At 42.5% G+C, this 21,967-nt stretch overlaps 1 protein-coding gene across 1 annotated transcript in view; it reads left to right on the top strand.

The window, feature by feature from the left end:
- Positions 1 to 21,967, top strand: part of PPM1H (protein phosphatase, Mg2+/Mn2+ dependent 1H) — a 283,507-nt gene that overhangs the window by 179,965 nt on the left and 81,575 nt on the right. The window contains exon 5 of the mRNA XM_073620253.1: positions 3,222 to 3,306. Coding sequence (XP_073476354.1) covers positions 3,222 to 3,306 — 85 coding nt within the window. The remainder of the gene's footprint in view (positions 1 to 3,221; positions 3,307 to 21,967) is intronic.

Here is a 21,967-nt window from a genome sequence, read left to right as displayed (position 1 = left end):
TAAATCTTATGTTTGTTGTAACTGGTTGCTTAATAAATCAGATTGAACTAAAATTTTACCCGTGCATAGCTAGCTTAAAAAATGGCAATGTACACAAGCTCTGAGCGAGATAAGAAGTCGTTTCCTAACACTCAAGGCATGAAAAAAGTAGATGCGGTTTGCATTTTATAGCTGCACAGCACAGAATACCAGAACACGGTGAATTTTGCTACACTTTGTTGCCGGACACATGCAATTTTGAGGCTGCCATTTAAAATTATTGACACTACAGTGCACCAGGACATTTGCTTGTTACTACAACAGCCTGGTGTAAATGGCCCACAAAGGTAAACTCTATAAAGCCTACAAATTAATGAAGCTCTGTATTCAATAAAGCATGACTAAAGTCTGCAATACTTATGTAGAAGCCACACTGCCTCACCAAGGAACGTCTGTAAAGTGCAGTCCTATCACCTTAATTTGAGAGTCTCCAAGTTGGAGCATATATACCAGTGGATAAAATGAGGACAAGTATTGCCTAGAGTGAGCCCATTCCTCCTTAAAGAGGAAGTAAACTTCTAGCTTTGAATTTTTCCTATAGGTAAGCCTATAATACGGCTTACCTATAGGTAGTGTAAATACCTCCTAAACGTGCGCTGTTTAGGAGGTGTTTACGTTACATGCAGCCAGTGACATCACTGGCGCATGCGCTCTGACCGAACGGCCACCCGTGCCGTTCCTTCAGAGCCCTATGCTGTGACCGGCGGCTCCTACGTACATTCACGGGAGTGACGTCATCCCGGCTCCGACAGTCACAGAGACAGAGTCTGTGAACCCGGAAGCAAGATGGGTGAAGATGAAAACTGTTTCCAGCGATGACATCACGTCGTTGAATGGCTTCGTTTTCAGGTATGTTTCGCATTGTGCTAGTATGCGGTGCATGCTAGCACATAATGCCTTTGCCTTGCAGGTAAGAAAAGAAAAAAAAAACATCCAGCAGTTTACAACCCCTTTAAGGCCCAATTCACTCTATGTGTGGTGACCAGCATTATGCTGCAGTGTAAAACACCAGTCAATGCAAGGACACACAGAAAACAATTTTGTATACGTTAAATAAAGCTTAGCGTAAAAAAAAAAAAAAAAAAGCAACTGTGTGATGCCCTGAATTCTGTATCACACTTTCCCCTACCGCTGCCGGAACAGACAGCTACCAGACAGGTAAAGCGGTTTACGCCCTGGCAGCTGTCCATTTAGTGTGTATGGGCCCTAAAAGTGCAGGGACGCATTAGAAGCCCACCTACCTTCAACAGCTAGTTATAGATTGGGGTGATTGCCATTCTTGTATAGCTTGCTTGTTGGATTTGGCATGGGAACACATTGGATACCTTCAGCTACTATTGTGCTGTTGCTGGGCTTCTAATGTGTCCCTGTACCTTTTTAAGGAGGAATGGGATCCCTACCTCCACCCTGAAAATGAATGCATGAAGGTAAAAAAGCTTCAGCCTCTAAAACTACTTTAATGCACTCTTACTTTTTTTTTTTTTTTTTTTTAATTTAAACAGTGTAAGTACCTGCATTTGACTTGGTACCATCCTTTTGTATTTTCTTGTACAGCAGAGCTCAGACTCGGAGGTGGAGAAGTGGCTCAAGGAGCCAGTCAGTTATTTCTGTAGTGCTTATGTGCTAGCAGAGAGCGTAAAATGACAGATAAAAGATAAAGATAAATCCACAAAAAATGTAAACTTCATAACCGCTTATATATAATACATATTGTTATGTTCAAACGAAAATAAAATATAATAAACACAATCCTGTGCAAAACCTGCAATTCAAAGTGACATTTCTGTGCAAAAAAATCCAACATATATGACTGGTGTATATTGTTGCTGTGAAACTGGGTTCAGAAATATGCATATACCGTCCTTAAACCCTGGTGTATAAAAAAAAAAGTCCAATAAAGTGACAATGTGCTCCTTCAAATTGTTCTGTGCTTCTTGGAAAACAGTACCCCATAAGAAACGCACTCACCGCTATTATTCACCCCACAAGGAGGTATTTCACCTTATAGTCCCGCACTACGCGTTTCGTCAATAGGACATCATCTGGAGCGGACGTGAGTGCGATTGTGCTGTCTGTTGAATTGCAGGTTTTGCACAGGATTGTGTTTATTTTATTTTATTTTCGTTTGAACATAACAATATGCATTATATATAAGTGGTTAGGAAGTTTACACTTTATATTATATTATATTATATTATAATATTTATTTTCTGCACTTTTATTGTCACTTTTTGCATTAAATGCACCTGTGACACACACCCCTCAAGTATTTAGATGTTGTAGGTCACCTCTTAATAAAAGCAGCGCCATACCTATCCCCTCTTTTTCACATTTCTTCTAGATTTACCTTAGGGTGAATTTATTGATAGAGGCTGCAGCTCCTCATTTTTCATTTTCACTATAAGCGCGGGGGTCTAATAATTTTTTCAAAAGGGGTTACCAATTTGCTGCTTTACAACTGTCAATGTATAATTTTTTTTTTGAGTGCAGTTAATCTACTGTTTTTAAAAAAACATGTATGAATGGAAAAACAAAAGCCAGTATACACTAAAGGCCTAATGCCCCGTACACATGAGCGGTATTTCCGTCGGGAAAAATCTTGGATGGTTTTTCCAACGGAATTGCGCTCAAGCTTGGCTTGCATACACACGGTCACAAAAAAGTTCGCTGAACTTTCGACCGTCAAGAACGCGGTGGCGTACAACACTACGACGAGCCGAGAAAATGAAGTTCAATGCTTCCGAGCATGTGTCGAATTGTTTCCGAGCATGCGTAGGAATTTTGCGCATCGGAATTGGTACAGACAATTGGAATTTCAGATCGGAACTTTTTCTGACCGAAAAATTGAGAACATGCTCTCAATCTTTTGCTGGCTGGAATTCCGCCAGCAAAAGTCCGATGGAGCATACACACGGTCTCATTTTTTGACCAAAAGCTCTCATCGGACTTTTGCTGGCGGATTTTCCGCTCGTGTGTACGGGGCATTAGAGGTAATATTGGGCAATTAATAACCGGTGGACTACATGCTGAGGGTTCTATGCTCAGCTTTTCACGAGACGCCAAGAATCGCTTAGGATGTCAGTCCCTTAGTGGGAACTTGGGTAAATAATTATAGTTTTTAGGGAGAAAATGTTTATTAACTGATTATAATAATCCATCTGACAAATTCTATTCTCTCTTAGGGCTATAATTATCCGAAATGGAGAAATAATTCCAATGTCTTCCGAGTTTACTCCCGAAACAGAGCGCCAAAGGCTGCAGTACCTGGTAAGTCAGAGCAGATGTTCTGTAAGGTGGAAGGAGAGCTTCTGCCTGGTTAAAAAAATACTATTACGGTCTGGCCATGTGTTGTTCTGTATGTGTAAGGGTGACCATCTTGGTATAGAGGAATATGGCTTTTTTTTCCCCTCATATCGGACTAGTAACTCCCCATTGATGGCTGATCTGATAACTGGTTGGGTAATATTCAAGAAACAGCAGGAGTGGTTCATAAAGCCCAGAAAGACAGATGCATATGCAGTGCAGATTCTTCTCCTATAAGCAGCACATTATTGACCACACCAAATCTGGCCAGATTACCCTTCAAAGGCAGCAGTGCCTTAGATGATCTCACACTGCAGATATGCAGCTGTAGGCAAAGATGTGCATTGGCACCCCTATATACCAGACAGTGCACTGCTAATTTGCATGACAAATACAAGACAAAAAGAAAAATGTTCAGGGTTGATTAGGCACAATTAACAATTCTATATGTTCCCTGTAACACAGCAGATTTTTATTTTTTGCTTTCTGGCCCACTTTAAAACAGATAACATATGCAGGAAAAGCAACACAAAGAGAAAAAAGTTAAGAGTCAAAGGCTTTAAATGTGAGGTACTAGAGTAGTGAATGACCTATATTTTCTGAACATCTCAACAACCAAGAAACCATTGATCTATACGGTTAGTTGCTGGTGCGCAGCGGATGGAGGATGTAGAGATGGGTTACATTATGTGATCTCTCATCAGTAGCCACTTGATAGGGTTATGTGATCTCATTAACTTCTTCCAACCTGATTTCCTCTTTTTAGCCAGAAATAGACTTAATATAATCATCTAGAAACCTAAAACCTAAAGAAGCCGAATCATCTCCCTAATTAAAATTAAGTTTACCTGGGTTATTGGTCAAGGTCAGACAGCCCCACTGATGAAGTTTATAGAATAGTGACATATTGAGGTTATTTATAGCAATCGAATCACTGTTACATCTTCATTTTAAAAATAAATGGAGCATTTCCTATTCTAATGTAATAGCATGCATCGCCTTTGTCAATAGTGATCAGTTATAGACTCTTCATACTGAAGCCTTTTTCAAAGGTAAAAGTAAGTGTGACATCTGAAAGATGTCAAATACACTGCTCAAAAAAATAAAAGGAACGCTTTTTAATCAGAGTATAGCATCAAGTCAATTAAACTCCTGGGATATTTATCTGGTCAGTTAAGTAGCAGAGGGGGTTGCTACTCAGTTTCAGCTGCTTTGGTGTTAATGAAATTAACAACAGGTGCACTAGATGGGCAACATTGGGACAACATCCAAAACAAGAATGGATTTACAGGTGGAGGCCACTGATATTTGTTTCCCCTACTCATTTTTTTCTGACTGTTTTTCACGAGTTTTGCATTTGGCTAGGGTCAGTGTCACTACTGGTAGCATGAGGCGATACCTCGACCTATGCATTAAGGTGAAAACTTCTGACACTGACCGGCCCGCTAGCCCCCCGTTTTACTCATCTGAGCCAGTTCCCTCGGCGGAGACACGCTGAGCCTCTCTGCCCGGGGTTCTCGGCTCTTGATTGGATAGATTGATAGCAGCGCAGCCATTGGCTCCCGCTGCTGTCAATCAAATCCAATGATGCGGACGCTGGGGGGCTTGGCCAAGTCCGGCATTCTGTGTGTCTGCATGCAAATGCTGGAATCGGGAGCACGCCCGCAAGTTAACCCCCAGGGAGAGCGCTTCTCCCATGGGGTTTACCGATGTGAGGAGGAGTGGCAATTGCCAACGGGGGACGCCAGAAGACAAGGTTCGGGGCCACAATGTGCAAAACAAACTGTACAGTGGAGGTAAGTATATGTTTATTATTTAAAAAAAAAAAAAAAAAAACGAGGGTTTACAATCACTTTAACAATCAAAATGGGGTCTAACTAAATTGAAATCCACAATGACATCCTGGGTTTCCTGGCTAGCCGTTCATATTTTCTGTTTGCACTTGGATACATGAGGTATTTAATTGAATATCCCTATGTTTAATTTGCTTTACTTCTATCTTACTGGGCACTGCTTGACTTCTCCATTGTGTTCGCCATTGTAAACCTGAACTTACAATCTTAGGAAAAAATATCTCCTGCAATCCATAAACCCACTTTTTTATTCTGACTTGTATGTGTACTTGAATGCATATTTGTAATATTTTCTGCTCGTCCTGTTACCCAAGTGACTTTGCGTTAATGGTATTTCTAACATGTAAAATTCAATAAACACATTTAACAAGAAATCCGCAATGATGTTGAATATCCTAATACATCCTAATAAATCATATAATACAACACACACTAGATATTGTATAGGATGTGTGTCATTCAGCGGCCCCCAACCTTTTTGGACTGGCTACGTGGAAGAAAATTGTGCCAAGGCCCTGGGGTGGGGGAGCCACGTGGTGGTTAAGCTAATTTTTGCAGGCAATTTGTCAGGACAATGGCTGATGGTTAGCGCTTCAATCATCTCGGTACCATGCTTGATATGATGTCGGGGTGATTGAAGCGCGTTATTTCTATTAATACATTGTAGTAATAAATGAAATAGTTCAACTCGCCATAATGCAGAATCAGTGGGAGCCCTAAGCATGTCACTTGCCACTGTCGCCTGCCATCAGATGCAGCTTGTGAATTGCCATGTCGCCTGCCATCAGATGTGGATTGTCACTTGCCACGTCGCCTGCCTTCAGATACAGCTTGCCTTGCCACGTCGCCTGCCTTCAGATGCAGCTTGTCACTTGCCACGTCGCCTGCCTTCAGATGCAGCTTGTCACATGCCACGTCGCCTGCCTTCAGATGCAGCTTGTCACTTGCCATGTCTCCTGCCCCCAGATGCAGCTTGTCACTTGCCACTCTGCCTGCCACCAGATGTGGATTGTCACTTGCCACGCTGCCTGCCACTAGATGTGGATTGTCACTTGCCACGCTGCCTGGCAGTGCCACCAGATGTAGATTGTCACTGCATTAGTGGCAGCACTGGTCCATCTAGCACAAAGGCAGGAGAGCGGTGATGCGGGGTGGGCGGTGAGAGATGTCATCTCTCTGCTCCCCATCACACCTCCGACATTGAAGAGGCTGGCAGAACACCAGCCCAAATAGTTCAAGTCATCATAATGCAGAAACAGTGGGAGCCCTGAGTGTGTCACTTGCCACTGTCGCCTGCCCCCAGATGCAGCTTGTGACTTGCCATGTTAGCTGCCATCAGATGTGAATTGACACTTCCCACGTTGCATGCCTTCAGATGCAGCTTGCCTTGCCACGACGCCTGCCTTCTGATGCAGCTTGTCACCTGCCACGTCGCCTGCCTTCGGATGAAGCTTGTCACTTGCCACATCGCCTGCCTTCGGATGCAGCTTGTCACTTGCCACATCGCCTGCCTTCAGATGCAGTTTGTTACTTGCCACATCTCCTGCCCTCAGAGGCAGCTTGTCACTTGCCACTCTGCCTGCCACCAGATGTGGATTGTCACTTGCCACGCTGCCTGCCATCAGATGTGAATTGTCACTTGCCACATCGCCTGCCAGTGCCACCAGATGTGGATTGTCACTGCATTGGTGGCAGCACTGGTCCATTTAGCACAAAGGCAGGAGAGCGGTGATGCGAGGCAGGCAGTGAGAGATGTCATCTCTCTGCTCCCCGTCGCACCTCAGACATTGAAGAGCCTGACAGAACACCGGCTGTGAGAGCGGTGGGCCGAGAGAGATGAGGTCATCTCTGCTTGCCCGCCCGCTCGTTTCTCTCATGCAGCCCGCCAGGCTCTTTCTCTTTCATGCCAGCCGCTTTTCTGTCCTCCACTGCCTCCCGGAGCTTGCTTATTTTCATGTTCATTGTTTCGATGATGCTATCTATCCATCTTGTCTTCTGTAGTCCTCTTCTTCTTTTTCCTTCCATGTTTCCCAGCATCAGAATCTTTTCCAATGAGTCCTCTCTTTGAATTAGGTGGCCAGAGTATTTGAGTTTCAGCTTCAGGATCTGTTCTTCCAGTCAATATTCAGGGTCGACCCCCTTTAGGATTGACTGGTTTGACTGGTTTGATCTTCTTGCTGTCCAAGGGACTTTCAAGAGTCTTCTCCAACACCATAGTTCAAAAGCATCAATTCTTTGGCATTCAGCCTTCCTTATAGTCCAACTTTCACAGCCATAGGTTACTACTGGGAATACCATAGCTTTGACTATACGGCACTTTGTTGGTAGGGTGAAGTCTGCTTTTTATAATGTTGTCTAGGTTTGCCATTGCTTTCCTCATAAGAAGTAAGCATCTCTTAATTTCATGGTTACAGTCACTGCCGTGATCTTGGAGCCTAGGAAAATAAAATCTGTCACGGTTTCCATTTCTTCTCCTATTTACCAAGGAGTGATGGGACCGGTAGCTATGATTTTAGTTTTCCTAATTTTCAATTTCAGGCCAGCTTTTGCGCTCTCTCCTCCTTCACCTTCATTAAGAGACTCTTTAGTTCTTCACTTTTGCCATTAGTGTGGTATTGTCTGCATAATCTCAGGTTGTTATTTCTCCCTGCGATCTTAATTCCGGCTTGTGATTCGTCGATCCTGGCATTTCGCATGATGTGTACTCTGCATATAAGTTAAATAAGTAGGGTGACAATTTACATCCTTTCACATTCCTTTCTAAATTTTGAACCAGTCATTTGTTCTATGTCCTGTTCTAAGAGCCCTTTCACACTGGGGCGGTTTGCAGGCGTTATTGCGCTAAAAATAGCACCTGCAAACCGACCTAAAACTGCCGCTGCTGTTTCTCCAGTGTGAAAGCCCGAGGGCTTTCACACTGAAGCGGTGCGCTGGCAGGAGAGAAAAAAAACTCCTGCAAACAGCATCTTTGGAGCGGTGAAGGAGCGGTGTATTCACCGCTCCTTCACCGCTCCTGCCCATTGAAATCAATGGGGCAGCGCGGCTATACCGGCGCTATGCGAGCGGTTTTAACCCTTTTTCGGCCGCCAGCAGGGGTTACAACTGCACCGCTAGCGGCCGAATACCGCCGCTAAAACAACGGTAAAGCAGCACTAAAAATAGCGCTGTTTTACCACTGACGCCCCCACCGCCCCAGTGTGAAAGGGGCCTTACTGTTGCTTCTTGACTTGCATACTGGTTTTTCAGAAGACAGGTAAGGTGGTCTGGTATTCCCATTTCTTTCAGTATTTGCAACATCTTGTTGTGATCCACCCCTTGCTTTCTCCATGATCCAACGAATGTTGGCAATTTATTCTCTCTAGTTCCTCTGCCTCTTCGAAATCCAGCTTGTACTTGTGGTAGCTCTCAGTTCACATGCTGCTGAAGCCTAGCTTGTAGAATTTTCAGCATAATCTTGCCTAGCGTGTGAGATGAGTTGCGATCGTATGGTAGTTTGAACATTCTTTGGCGCTGTCTTTTTTTGGTATCGGAATGTAAACTGACCTCTTCCAGTCTTGTGGCCATTGTTGAGTTTTCCAAATTTGTTGGCATATTGAGGGCAGCACTTTTAACAGCATCATCTTTGAGCATTTTAAATAACTCAGCTGGGATACCATCACTTCCGCTTGCTTTGTTATTAGCAATGCCTTTCTAAGGCCCACTTGACTTTACTCTCCAGTATATCTGATTCAAGGTCAGTGACTACATCATCGTGGTTATATGGGACATTCTGAGCTTTCTTGTATAGTTCTTCTTTGTATTCTTGCCATCTCTTCTTTATCTCTTCTGCTTCTGTCAGGTCCTTGCCATTTTTGTCTATTATCGTGCCCCTCTTTTCACAAAACTTTCCATTGATATCTCCAATTTTCTTGAAAAGCTCTCTAGTCTTTGCCATTCTGTTGTTTTCCTCTAGTTCTTTGCATTGATTGTTTAAGAAGGTCTTTTTGTCTCTTCCTGCTATCCTCTGGAAGTCTGCATTCAGTTGGGTATATTTTGCCTTTTCTCTGTTGCCTTTTGCCTTCCTTCTTTGTTCAGCTATTTGTATGGCCTCATCAGATAGCCACTTTGCTTTCTTGCATTTCTTCTTTGGGATAGTTTTCATTGCTGCATCTTGTACGATGTTACACACTTCCTTCCATAGTTCCTCAGGCACTCTGTCTATCAGATCTAATCTTTTAAATCTGTTCACCTCCACTGAGTATTTACAGGGTATTCGGTTTAGATCATATCTGATCTGGTGTTTCCCACTTTCTTCAATTTAAGCCTCAATTTTGCCATAAGAAGCTCGTGGTCTGAGCCAAAGTCGGCTCCAGGTCTTGTTGTGACTGACTGTATAGAGCTTTTCCATCTTTGGCTGCAGAGAAAATAATCAATCTGACTTCTGTATTGACCATCTGGTGATGTCCATGTATAGAGTTGCCTCTTTGGTTGTTGGAAAAGAGTGTTTGGTATTACTAGTGTGTTCTCTTGCCAAAGTTCTATTCGCCTTTCTCCTGCTTCATTTTGTACTCCAAGGCCATATTTTTTAAAGGTGTAGTTTGGTTGTACACAAACAAGTACAAGAAAACGCAAGCAAATATAGTGGAGCAAACAGTGCTCAATTACTGCTGTGCAAAATCTACAACATATCCATTCAACATACATGGATTAATATAAACGTAACAATTATACATCTGTAACTCAATCAAATAGAAATAAGTCAATTGATCAAGACATTGAAACACAGCTGAAAGAAAATAGGGAAGAATTTAGCATAGATCTACATCCCTAGCCAATAAATTAGGTAGAAGGCGATATAGTGCGATCTGAACTCACCCATAAATCCCATATTTTATGGAACTTACGAGGGCATCCCCTGGCCTCATACATCAATTTGTATAGTAGAAGTGCCCGATTAATGATAGTAAGCCAGAAAGTTATGGTGAGCGGGGTCGGTGCCTTCCATTGCATGGTTATGGATTTCTTTGCATAGAACAATACTATCCGTAAAAAGATCTGCATACTTTTAGATAAACACGCATCAATGTAGCCGAGCAAGCACCTTAAGGGGTTACATACTTTGGGTATTTGGGTAATGGAGCTAACAAAAGCATTGACCTCTGACCAGAACTTTTTGATCAGCGGGCACTCCCACATTATATGATAGAATGTACCATCAGCTGAAGTACATCTGGAACAGACAGCAGATGGTAATCAGTTCAGACAAAAGAGAAGACATGGAGTATAATAAGACCTGTATAAAAATTTAGTTTGTATGACTTTGTCCTGAGAGGAGAGAACTGTAGAGACCTGGAGAGGGAGGATTTCCTGCCAGATTTCCTCTGTCAATTCCGGTATATCAGAGCGCCATTTAAGCTCCTTGAGACTAGCTCTGTTAGTTGCAGAGTGTAGGAGAGACAAGTAATATGTAGAAATCGATTTGGAATGAGAGGGGTCAGTTAATAAGGTGTTCTAGTGGGGAGGGTTGTATATCTATATTAAGGAGGCCGACTTGTACAGCATCAGTGTGTTGTAACTGAAGATATCGAAGGTAAGCTGTGGGTGGAAGACTCGTGTCTCTACGAAATTCCGCTAAGGATCAAAAAGTTTTTTTTTCTTTTCAAATATTTTTGAGTTTTCCATAGTAATGACGAAAGGTTTCATAACATTGGCATAATAGACCATGAAGAATGTCAATGAGTAGAGAGGTATTACAATTAAGCAGTTGTATAACATATTATAGTTTTTTGTTAATTGGGTCATGAGATTCTCCTGGTCGAAGGCATTGTACCTGGCACCCCTGTTGGGAACTAACTGTGCCATGGGATACAGGGCAACGCCCCCTCCTCCTGCGTTAAAGCATGATCACATGACTCTTTAAAGAATTATCTTTAATACCTCTAGAATATTAGTAGCACTAAGAGATTACTTATTAATACTACTAGTATAACATGACAGAAAATAAAAGAAAAAAGAAAGACAAATAACTTGTACAATAATGATTTGTGATTGATCAGAAAAGTAGTGCTTCGTTCCATTCAAGAATCATTTAGACATCAACTGGATGACATGCTACCCAGGTATTCTAACAAAGATTACATTTAGGTAGGTTTTGGGACTTCATACCGAAATATTTTTCATAAGTGTGTGTAACAGTACTCTATATATCACCGCAGAAACATTAGGGGCTTTTGTAGACTTCCATTTGGATGTGATGGTTAACTTTGCCGCTATAAGACTATGCATAATCAGGGGTCTGAACTGTGTGGGTACAGAGTGTATTCCCATGTTAAGTAAACCCATCTTTGGTGTCGGGAGAATGATGAGGTCAGTAACCTCAGTGACTAGGAAAAAAAACGCTTTCCAAAAACTTCTTACTCCTTTGCACCTCCCAAAGTACATGCAAAATGTCTCCTTTTTCCCGGCAATCTCTCCAGCAAATGGGAGAGAATGCTGGGTAAATCTGGGTTAGTCTAACTGGCGTTAAGTAGGTTGTAAATAGCATCTTTAACATTAGCTCTCAGTGATTCACACAATGGGAGTAGCGCTGTTTGCCATTCTTTCTGTGTGTAGGAGGACTCTAATTCCTTTTCCCAGTTTTGCATGTTGGAAGACTTTTGAAAGTCTCCTTTATTTTGGAGCATATTGTAGAACCGTGAGAACCCTTTTGGTTTGTCATGGTTGGACAGTAGGTATGTCCAAGTGTTTCTGTGAACCCTATAGTGTATATTTGGGTTACTATTATGAAAGTGGGTAATTTGAATATGAGAGAATGATGAGCGAAAAGTATTTTCAAGAAACAAGTGGGAAATTAGTTTCACCCCCGTCTGAACCAAAACATTCCATCTGTTCTACGGAAAAACTCCCACAGACACAGACTGCTCCATAGGGGAACATTAGGTGAATATATGTTGGCTGCACTTGATAGTGGCAATTTTTAAAGTCTAAATATCCGTAGTGTCATAGACAGAACACTCATACTATCCCTGCCCCTCGTGGATTGATGATGGATCAATGTTTGTAGGGATTCATAGGAAGTAAGCACAGCTGCCTTCAGAGCTGTGGCAACATTATTAACCACAGGGTGGAACCACCTATGGGCATGTGCCAGTTCAGAGGCCACATAGTAAGTTTGAAGATTAGGGAGTGCTAGGCCTCCCTCCAGAACAGGCAGTTGCAGCATATCTTTGGCAATCCGGACTGCCTGGCCTCCTCAAATAAAGGTGGTATTGACAGGGTCAATCTCCTAAAACTTGTGTTTAGGAATATATACCGGGGAATTACTCAATATGTAGAGGCAGGAATATCATTTTTAAAAATATTTAATAAAAATATTTATCCTCCCTAGTGTCAGAGGGAGATAGGACCACATTTTTTAAGTACTTTTGAGTTTACTAATGAGAGGGTCTAAATTATTCTTAATGTATAGAGAAATGGGCTGCTGTACTATAATGCCCAAATAGCGGAAACTCGTAACAATTTTTAAAGGTCGCACATATTCCCTTAGAAAGTCCGACCGTGTGTACAGGGCATAAGTGTTTTCACTGACACAGGTATCTTTTTTTTTTTCTTTTCTTTTTACATACACAAATGGATCACGGGGCCACAATCATTGCCCCCAGAAGGATAGGGGAGAGAGGGGGGTGGGAGGAAGTGGTAAGGAGGGGGGTTGGTGGGAGGAAGGGGGAAAAAACTGATACAGTTACTTTGGTATGGAAAAGGTAGAGCGGAATCCTAAATAAGAGTTCACATTGAGTAAATTGTTTAATAAAATTAAGGATATTGGATCCAATGCATAGAAGTTATGGTTAAAGGATTATGACTCGCAGGCACATTAATATATATGTGTTCTTTTTTTTTTCTTTTATATAAATGAATAGTGGAGTGACGATTCATTCATGGAATGTGAGGGGTTTAGGTGATTCATTAAAACAAATAACCCTATTTAAGATTGCCTCAACTTTTGGAGTATCTGTCCTCTGCCTACAGGAGACCCATCTAACAAAAGAAACAATTTCACCATTAAGATGTAAGGGATTCCCTCATCAATATCATTCAGTATTCATAATACTTGAGGAACGAGTGTTTTAGTACACAAATCAATGAGGTTCTCCTGTAGGCAAGTAAGGATAGATGGTGAGGGAAGATACATATTTGTCTATTGTGTGCTGGCAGAGACGCTATGTATACTTATGAATGTGTATGTCCCGTCCCTTTTAAATTAGAAGTCATTAAACATCTGTTGGAATTCATGGCTGATAAGCCAAGGGTGCCAGTCCTGATAGTGGGAGATTTCAAAATGGTGATGAATACTCAGATGGATAAGTTCCCTCTGGGAAAGAGAGTTGAACAGAGTCCATATATGTCATTGTATAGGATATTTAGAGAGACAGGGTTGAGGGATATTTGGTGTGAACGCCACCCAACAACTCAAATGTTCTCATGCCATTCTGGTACACACTCCTCACTTTCTAGAATAGATATGGCAATAGGGAACGATACCCTGGCTACAATGGTAATGGATATTAATTATGAGGCTAAAGGACTGTCGGACCACTCCCTTTCCCTTTAGTTTTGTCAATAAGATTGGGAAAGCGGTGGGGGGGATTGGAGAGTAAACCCGTTTGGCTACAGTTGATTACCCCTAAGGAACATATGATAGATATCCTTTGGGAATTTCTAGAGCATAATAGAACAGCAACAACACAGGGTATAGTTTGGGAACTCTAATTCAACAAATCTCTAAGAGGTAAAAATCTTCAAAGGATTCAGAGATGAATGCAACGAGGAAAGTGACCGAAATAGAAAAAGCATATGTAGAAGATCCATCACCAGATAATCTAACTAAATGGACGGAAGCGCAACAGATATATCTTACGGTATCTCTAAAAAAAAAAAAAAAGCTGAGAATGAAAGGCTTTTCTTGAAGCAGACCCATCATGAAGAGGGGGAAAACACCGGACACATGCTGGCCCTCCTGGCAAAGTCTCAAAATATCAATACAACTAATTTGATGTCTATTAACACTTGTGCTGGAAGGGTCACCATGTGTCCGTGGAAAATAGTAAACATATTTAAAGAGTATTATTCAGACATGTATAAGTCCAAGGTAAACAAAATCTACAGGGAAAATGGGGAGATAATGTTACCAGAGTTATTACAGGTATTAAATGAGGCAATGGAAAAGGAAAAACTACCAGTATCTATGACAGAAGTGACAATCATAATAATACCAAAGAAGGGAAAGATCCTCTTCAACCCGTATCTTTTAAATCAATCTCTCTGCTTTGTGCAGATGTTAAGCTACTGGCAAAAATTTTAGCCAGTAGATTAAGTAAAACAATTCGTACTATAATCAATTCTGATCAGTGTAGATTTATTTCTGGCTGATCAACAGCTTTGAATATAAGGAGACTGTTTTTAAATTTACAAATACCAGTGGAGGAGATCGGATCAAGAGTTATATTGTCCCTCAACACTGTCAAAGCATTTGACAGCGTCGAGTGGCATTACCTCTGGTCTACGCTCTCCGCATTTAATGTCGGTCCGGTCTTTACAAAATGCGTGAAACTGTTATATACTGACCCAAGGGCAAAAGTAAAGATTAATGAAAGGGTCTCCGTATGTTTTTCGCTATTCGGTGGCACAAGACAGGGGGGGTGCCCATTGTCGTCCCTGCTTTTTGCTCTAGTGGTAGAATCTTTGGCCATAGACATGAGAGCAGCGGGAGGTGTAAGAGGCTTTAAGAGAGGGGTGGATGATCTCCTCTTGTTCTTGGCAGACGCAAACCAGTCACTAATGACAGCGATGGATATCATAAAAAGATTTGGCATGTTTTCTAGGCTATCCATTAACTGGGAGAAATCTGTTGTTCTTCCAGTTGATGAATTGGAACGGGAGCTGCCTGAAAGTGCTAGACACTTGCAGGTAGTGGAAAGTTTGAAATACCTGGGAATAAACATTGCGGTGAACCCCAAGTTGTATATTCAAAAAAACTTATAGCCCCTAATAAAAGTATTTACGGGAAAATGTAAGATATGGCGTTGTCTCCCTTTGTCAGTAGTGGGCCACGGCAGTTTAAATAAAATGGTGTGCTTACCTCCATTTTTTTACATTTTTCAAGACTCACCAATATGGTTTCCTGACGTGTGGTTTAGGAAATTGGAGTACCTTTTTAGAGATCTGATCTGGAGGAAGGAACAAGCCAGAATTCGTCTGAGAATACTGCAGTTGCCCAAAGATGGAGGGGGTTTGGCACTTCCACACCCTTGGAGTTACTTTCTAGCTGCTCAGATGGGAGGATGGGAGTTAGGCAATGATACTACGAGCTAGAATTAACGAGTGTTACTGTCCTGTACCCCACATATATCCCTAGTTGAAGCATTAGAAGCAAACTCATTAGAAGAGAGTCAATGCCCTTCAGTAAAACGAATGTCGAAAATTTTGAACACAGCACGGTTTATATTTTAATATTCAGGGTTTACAGAATATGCCCCTATCTGGGATAATGCAAATATACCTGGGTCTGGAGAATTTTAATAACTGGAAACAGAGGGGGTAGTGAAACTATCGCAATTATATGCAACGGAGCAGTTGAAGACATTTCAGGAGCTAAAAGAGAAATTTGGGTTCTCAAATAAGAAATTCTGTCACTACTAACAGCTAAGACACACATAGACAACACAATTTAAAGAAAGGAGATCAGAATGGCGTAGATCCCCCTTGCTGAGAATGTTGGTAGACACCACTTGACCTCGAAATTGTATAAAAATATACAACTTAAAGTATTGGAAAAGGACCTTCAGCTCCCTAGTAGGGTAAAATAGGAGGAAGATGTGGGTGAACTAACAGATGCCCAATGGGATAGTATAGTAACTTCAATAGACTTGTTGTCCCTCTCAGCGGCCCAGAAACTTACACAACTTTACATTATTCATAGAGTATATGGATCAGTGTAAAAGTGCCCTTAGTACAAAGTTACAATGTAGCAGAGTGAGCACTGGGAGAGGGGGACTGAGGAAATGCTTCCTGTTCTTTGCAGTAGACTGGCGTCATCTCAGCCTAGACACAGTCACTTGGCAGGACAACTTTTTAAAGGTAAAATGTACACAAAATAATTATTCATCTGTGATATATTGTGATATGTAAGAATGTATCTATTTGGATTTCTAAAGCTATTGAAAGATCCACTTTGAAGTAAACGTAGGGAGGCTGCTTTTGCCGTGCTGCTTCTGACAATGCTAACTGTCAGGCAGTTATGCTGACTTGCTGGTTTCAGAAACTTGTGAAGTAAGATGTCCTTATCTGCATACTTGTTCTGAGTTAGTGACTCTGAATACTCAAGAAAGAGACAGCCAAGTAAATAGCATTTATAGAATAAGAAGTCAGCAAGGATGGCTTTCTTGTTTCTCTCAGGAAAGGCTTCCTTTAATGATGAAAGAGATGCTTCTGATCACTCCTGGTTTGTTTCAATCAGATAAGTATTATAGGAAGGAAGCTGGGACAGGCTTCTCCATAGAACAAGATTCTCCAGGTTTAACAAAACTTTGCTTCAAAAGCACTGCATATTTTCAGGAACTTATGCAGATAAATCTTGAGAATTGAAAGCCTGTATATTATACTAAAACTGGCTGTAAACCAGCAAATGCAGCTGCTTAACCAAAGCATCTGGGGGCCTGATTTTCTTCAGATTTGTCTATACATGCTAATGGCCAAATTTTCGGAATCCAGGTGTTTAATGCCAAGCCAGTGACTGGATCCTGCAGACCATAATAGAAACAGTTGTACAACAGCCTCCTACACAAACACATGTGGTCACTGTACAGCCATTATTTGCATCTAGAAGACTTAAGGTTTGATTTACTAAATTAAAGTGTAACTTTAATTAAAAAAACAGAAGAAAACAATAATGCATCTCTTCTGCATTATTGTTTTTTACCTGCCTGTCCCCATTGTATGCTGAGCAGCTCAGTGTACAATTTTGGTATCTGCCGAGATGAAGAACTCCTGCACATGCACAGGATTGAAGTCATTGAGCCCTGGTCAGTCAGAACCTAGAAGACGACCGGACATAGATGTTGGTGGCCGTTGAGGAAGCTCCAGGACACAGCAACACTTGAAGTATGGTTCCTTTTTAGGTAGTTTTATGTGAAAAATTTCTTATGTTGGACCACTTGTTGATTCATGATTTTGTTTCCCTCATACAACTGTATGCAAAAATTCCTGATACTGACCAAATGAAAATTGGCTTAAAGGACAACTTTGCTGTAGTTGTCCTTAAATTGCCTCTGCCCCAAATGTAGCCGAAATCAGTAACATACTTACATTTAACCCTGACTGACTCAGCTATGTTTACACTGCGGCACTCACTGGTGCTGCATGGTCTTCGCATTGAAGACCTCTGGCCAAGTTTCTTCCTACCACGTTTGCACAACACAAACCCTTTCATTCCTATGTAACGGCCATATTCATGGCAGCTTCCAGTGGTTCTACAGAGTAAAGCAGCCCATAGATGACTTGCTCTATTCCTCCATCAAAATGGGGCAATGGCTCCCGAAGCACTCTTGTGTTTTACTTGTGGGAGTGCGTGGGGAACCTCCCCACTTGGCAAAACACAATGATCAATGCTAGGGGCTAATGCTGCCGGCAGCAATTTAATGTAAAAAATAATACCCAAGTTGAACGAGTTTGGTACAATCAGCTTATGCAAACATGGATCGAATTTTGGCCTGTCCTTGCTGAACCTGTCAAATTTAGATTCATGTATTACTGGTTTAAGGCTGGCCCGTAGGAATAAGTGGAACTACAGTGTCATACGCAGTCTTAAAATATGTATGTCACTGGGTACTTAGGCTCCATGCACGCTGAAGCTCATAAACTGTCGGTTTTGGGAGTTTGGGTGTTTTTTTTAACAGCCCATGAACTCCCCTTTATGTTATCCTATGTGTCCATGCACACATGGACGTTTTTGGACATTTTTCAGCAGGGGAGTTTATGAGCTGTTGTTTGAACGCCCTAAAATCGTGTTCAAGAGCATTCCTGAAAACGCTAGACGCCGGTAAAAGCTGTTAAATGCGTCTTAACGCTGTATACAGAGCCTTAAGCCTCATCAGGCATTTCTCTGCCTCGATTCAAAATCAATGGTTCCCTATGGGAGCCCATTGATTTGAATAGAAGTTGCACCATAAGTCAGATCATGATGACCCGACTTGCGGGGCGACTTGTGTGCTGAGGATGAAGGGGAACCCCAGCCAAAATGAAAAAAAAAATTGGTGTGGTGTTCCTCCCCTCTGACGATTTCGGTCTAGTATGGATTTTAAGGGGAACCCCCACACCGAAAAACAATGGCGTGGGCCCCCCCAAAATCCATGCCAAACCCTTATCCGAGCACACAGCCCAGCAGGTCAGGATAGGGGGGGGACGAGCGAGCACCCCCCTCCTGGACCATACCAGGCCAGGCCAAGCCTCAACATGGGGGGGGGTTGGTGCTTTGGGGCGGGGGGGCCCTGCGTCCCCACCCCTAAGCACCTTGTCCCCATGTTGAGGACAAGGGCCTCTTCCTGAAAACCCTGGCCGGTGGTTGTTGGGGTCTGCGGGCGGGGAGTTTATCAGAATCTGGAAGCCCCCTTTAAGAAGGGAGCCCCCAGATCCCGGCCCCCCTACCCTATGTGGGGGGGCGGGATCTGGGGGCTCCCTTCTTAAAGGGGGCTTCCAGATTCCGATAAGCCTCCCACCCACAGACCCCGACGACCACCAGCCAGGGTTGTCGGGAAGAGGCACTTGTCCTCATCAACATGGGAACAAGGTGCTTCGGGGTGGGGGGCACAGGGCCCCCCTGCCCCAAAGCACCAACCCTCAAATGTTGAGGGCATGTGGCCTGGTATGGTCCAGGAGAGGGGGGTGCTCGCTCGTCCCCCCCTATCCTGAGCTGCGTGCTCGGATAAGGGTTTGGTATGGATTGTGGGGGGGCCCACTCCATTGTTTTTCGGTGTGGGGGTTCCCCTTAAAATCCATACTAGACCGAAGGGTCTGGTATCGTCCGAGGGGGGGACCCCACGCAAATTTTTTTTCATTTTGGCAGGGGTTCCCCTTCATCCTCTGCACACAAGTCACGTCGCAAGTCGGATCATCATGATGCAACTTCTATTCAAATCAATGGGCTCCCATAGGGAACCATTGATTTTGACTAAAGGCAGAGAAACGCGGTTAAATGTGCATTGATGCCAATAAAGAACAGCATTTTAAAGCAGCATTTTCCTGCCAGCAATCCGACATCCAGAGTGACTTTTTTGAGCATCCTGTGTGCATGGAGCCTTAGGGGAAATTAAGGGACATCTTCACCAAGGGTGAAGTTATCACTTAAAGTAGATGTAAACCTTAACTGGATTAAGTTTATTTTACTAAATCCCTGTCGATCATAAAAAAATTCCCGTTTTTTTAAAACGGTTTTTACCTATTTTCATTCTTTGTTGCATCTCAGTGATGCAGATCTTATCAACCCCTTTGCAATGCCATCATGAACTCTTAACAATGGCTGCATGGTATGCATCAGGCTGGGTTTCCTTAGGGCAGTGATGGCGAACCTTGGCACTTCAGATGTTTTGGAACTACATTTGCCATGATGCTCAACTACACTGCAGAGTGCATGACCATCATGGGAAATGTAGTTCCAAAACATCTGGGGTGCCAAGGTTCACCATCACCGACTTAGGGTGACAACAGTTTTCCATGTCTCCTTAATATTTGTTACTGCTTGTAGACTCCATTGAAAGTCTCTGTGACAAGGTGACCATGCAGCAGGACAGTTAGGGGGGGAGGCACAGTGTTCTCACCCAGGAGGTGCCTGAGCAAGGGATTTTAACCACTTCAATACCAGGCACTCATCCCCCCCCCCCTTCCCGCCCAAGCCATTTTTCAGCTTTCAGTGCTGTCACTTTTTAAATGAAGATTGCGCGGTCATGCTACACTGTACCCAAACAAAGTTTTTATCATTTTGTTCCCACAAATAGAGCTTTCTTTTGGTGGTATTTGATCACCTCTGCGGTTTTTATTTTTTGCTAAACAAATAAAAAAAAAGACCGAAAATTTGCACAGACCCCCCCTGTCAGGAGAGCCGCCGATTGTCTCTCCTCTACTCGTGTCTGTAAGACGCGAGTGAGGAAAAGCCAATAAACGGCTCTTCCTGTTTACATCATGATCAGCCATGATTGGACACGTATAAATGAAAGGTGTAGAAATTGCACCAACTCAGAAATATGTGTAGTGAAGCAGCCAACACAACAAACTGACTGTAGTAAGTGTATAAAAGTGATAATAGGGTGTGGCGCTAACAAGTGACAAAGTGCGTGTTATTTGGTCGAAATAACAGTGATAATGAAAAGGAGGTATCACATTCTGAGGTGTGTACCTATTTGTGTTAGTGATACTTGTTATGGAAGGATAAAATATCCATATACAGCACCATCAAAAAACACAAAAGTAAATGAATTATATAATATGGAGGCTTTAAGAAGCAATAAAGAGTGGGTATACACAAATATATGTAGGTGGTGAATGGTATATCCTAGACCTATGTATCAGTTACGTATAAATGGTGTATATAGGAAAACTCATTCTAGGAGTGACACAAAAAATACAATGTGATAGATTTACAAAATAACAAAATGTGCTATGTGTTTGACTTAGCACAGATTATGTTCATCAGGACAAAGCCGGGACAAAACCAAGGCACATAAGTCCATAAAAGGTGAGTATATATGAATACCGGAAACTAATGATAAATAAAAGGGGTGCTTGCAATCAATCCCATGGCAGTCCAAAAGCAAGCAGTCTTAATGTAGGGTAGATGTGAGCTGTAAAAAAGGATCCTTAATTGGAAATGGATTCTTCACTTATTATGATGGTATCAACCCAAAGGGATAAGCAAAAGAATGCCCTTACCAGACAAGGTGGACTCACAGGCCCTTGGCGGTGAGTCAAACGAGCTTTAACCGTCAAGCGGTGTGGTACGGCAATCCGTGTGGTGGTCTTGTATAAAATCTCATCAGATGTCGTCATATGGTATCTCTCTGCAAGTGCCAAACCAGGATCCGGTGCCTCCAGTACTCCGCTGCGGTCAACAGGCGATCACTTCCTCAGCGACCCATCGCATAGACAAGCAAACAAAGGGAAAAAAAGACTTCCACATAGTGTGAATCCTTTTTTTAAAAAACGGTATAGCGTTTATTGATAGCAAAATTCTTTTCCAAAAGATTTTTTTTTTTAAATGGGCAGTAAAAACTTGGCTCAAAAACGGCAAAGACAATATAAAGTAATGTAAAATTCAGCGCAGTGTGTGATGGTAGGGTATAGCTATAAGAACCGACGCGTTTCATCCTCAAAGACTTCTGCTGGGGTATGGATTGTCCCCCCATCCACTGCGCTTTATATATTTTAAACTTCAATCAAATAAGACAGCTGATTAGCGCTATTACGGCACGACTTCCGGGTCTGGCGGCGTCACTGATGACAAACCGTCATATGATATTTAAACGGCCAATCATAACCCCATGGAGCTGGTCAAGAACCAAGCCTCACCTCCATTCTCCAATCAACAAAGCATCATTCCTATTCGCCCTGTAGTCACATGATGATCATGTGATCTATACTATATGGAATGACGAAAGGCCGCTCGTAGCTTGCGTATCACAGGAGATGGGAGGTGGGGGCTTGCCAGTCCGAGACCTGGAACGCAAATATTGCGGCGGTCCGGGATA

This window comes from Aquarana catesbeiana, linkage group LG03 (genome assembly GCF_042186555.1).
Source record: "Aquarana catesbeiana isolate 2022-GZ linkage group LG03, ASM4218655v1, whole genome shotgun sequence".
In the NCBI taxonomy this organism is placed as follows: Eukaryota; Metazoa; Chordata; class Amphibia; order Anura; family Ranidae; genus Aquarana; species Aquarana catesbeiana.
Note: the sequence above shows the minus strand (reverse complement) of the source record. Positions and strands in the feature narration are given on the sequence as shown.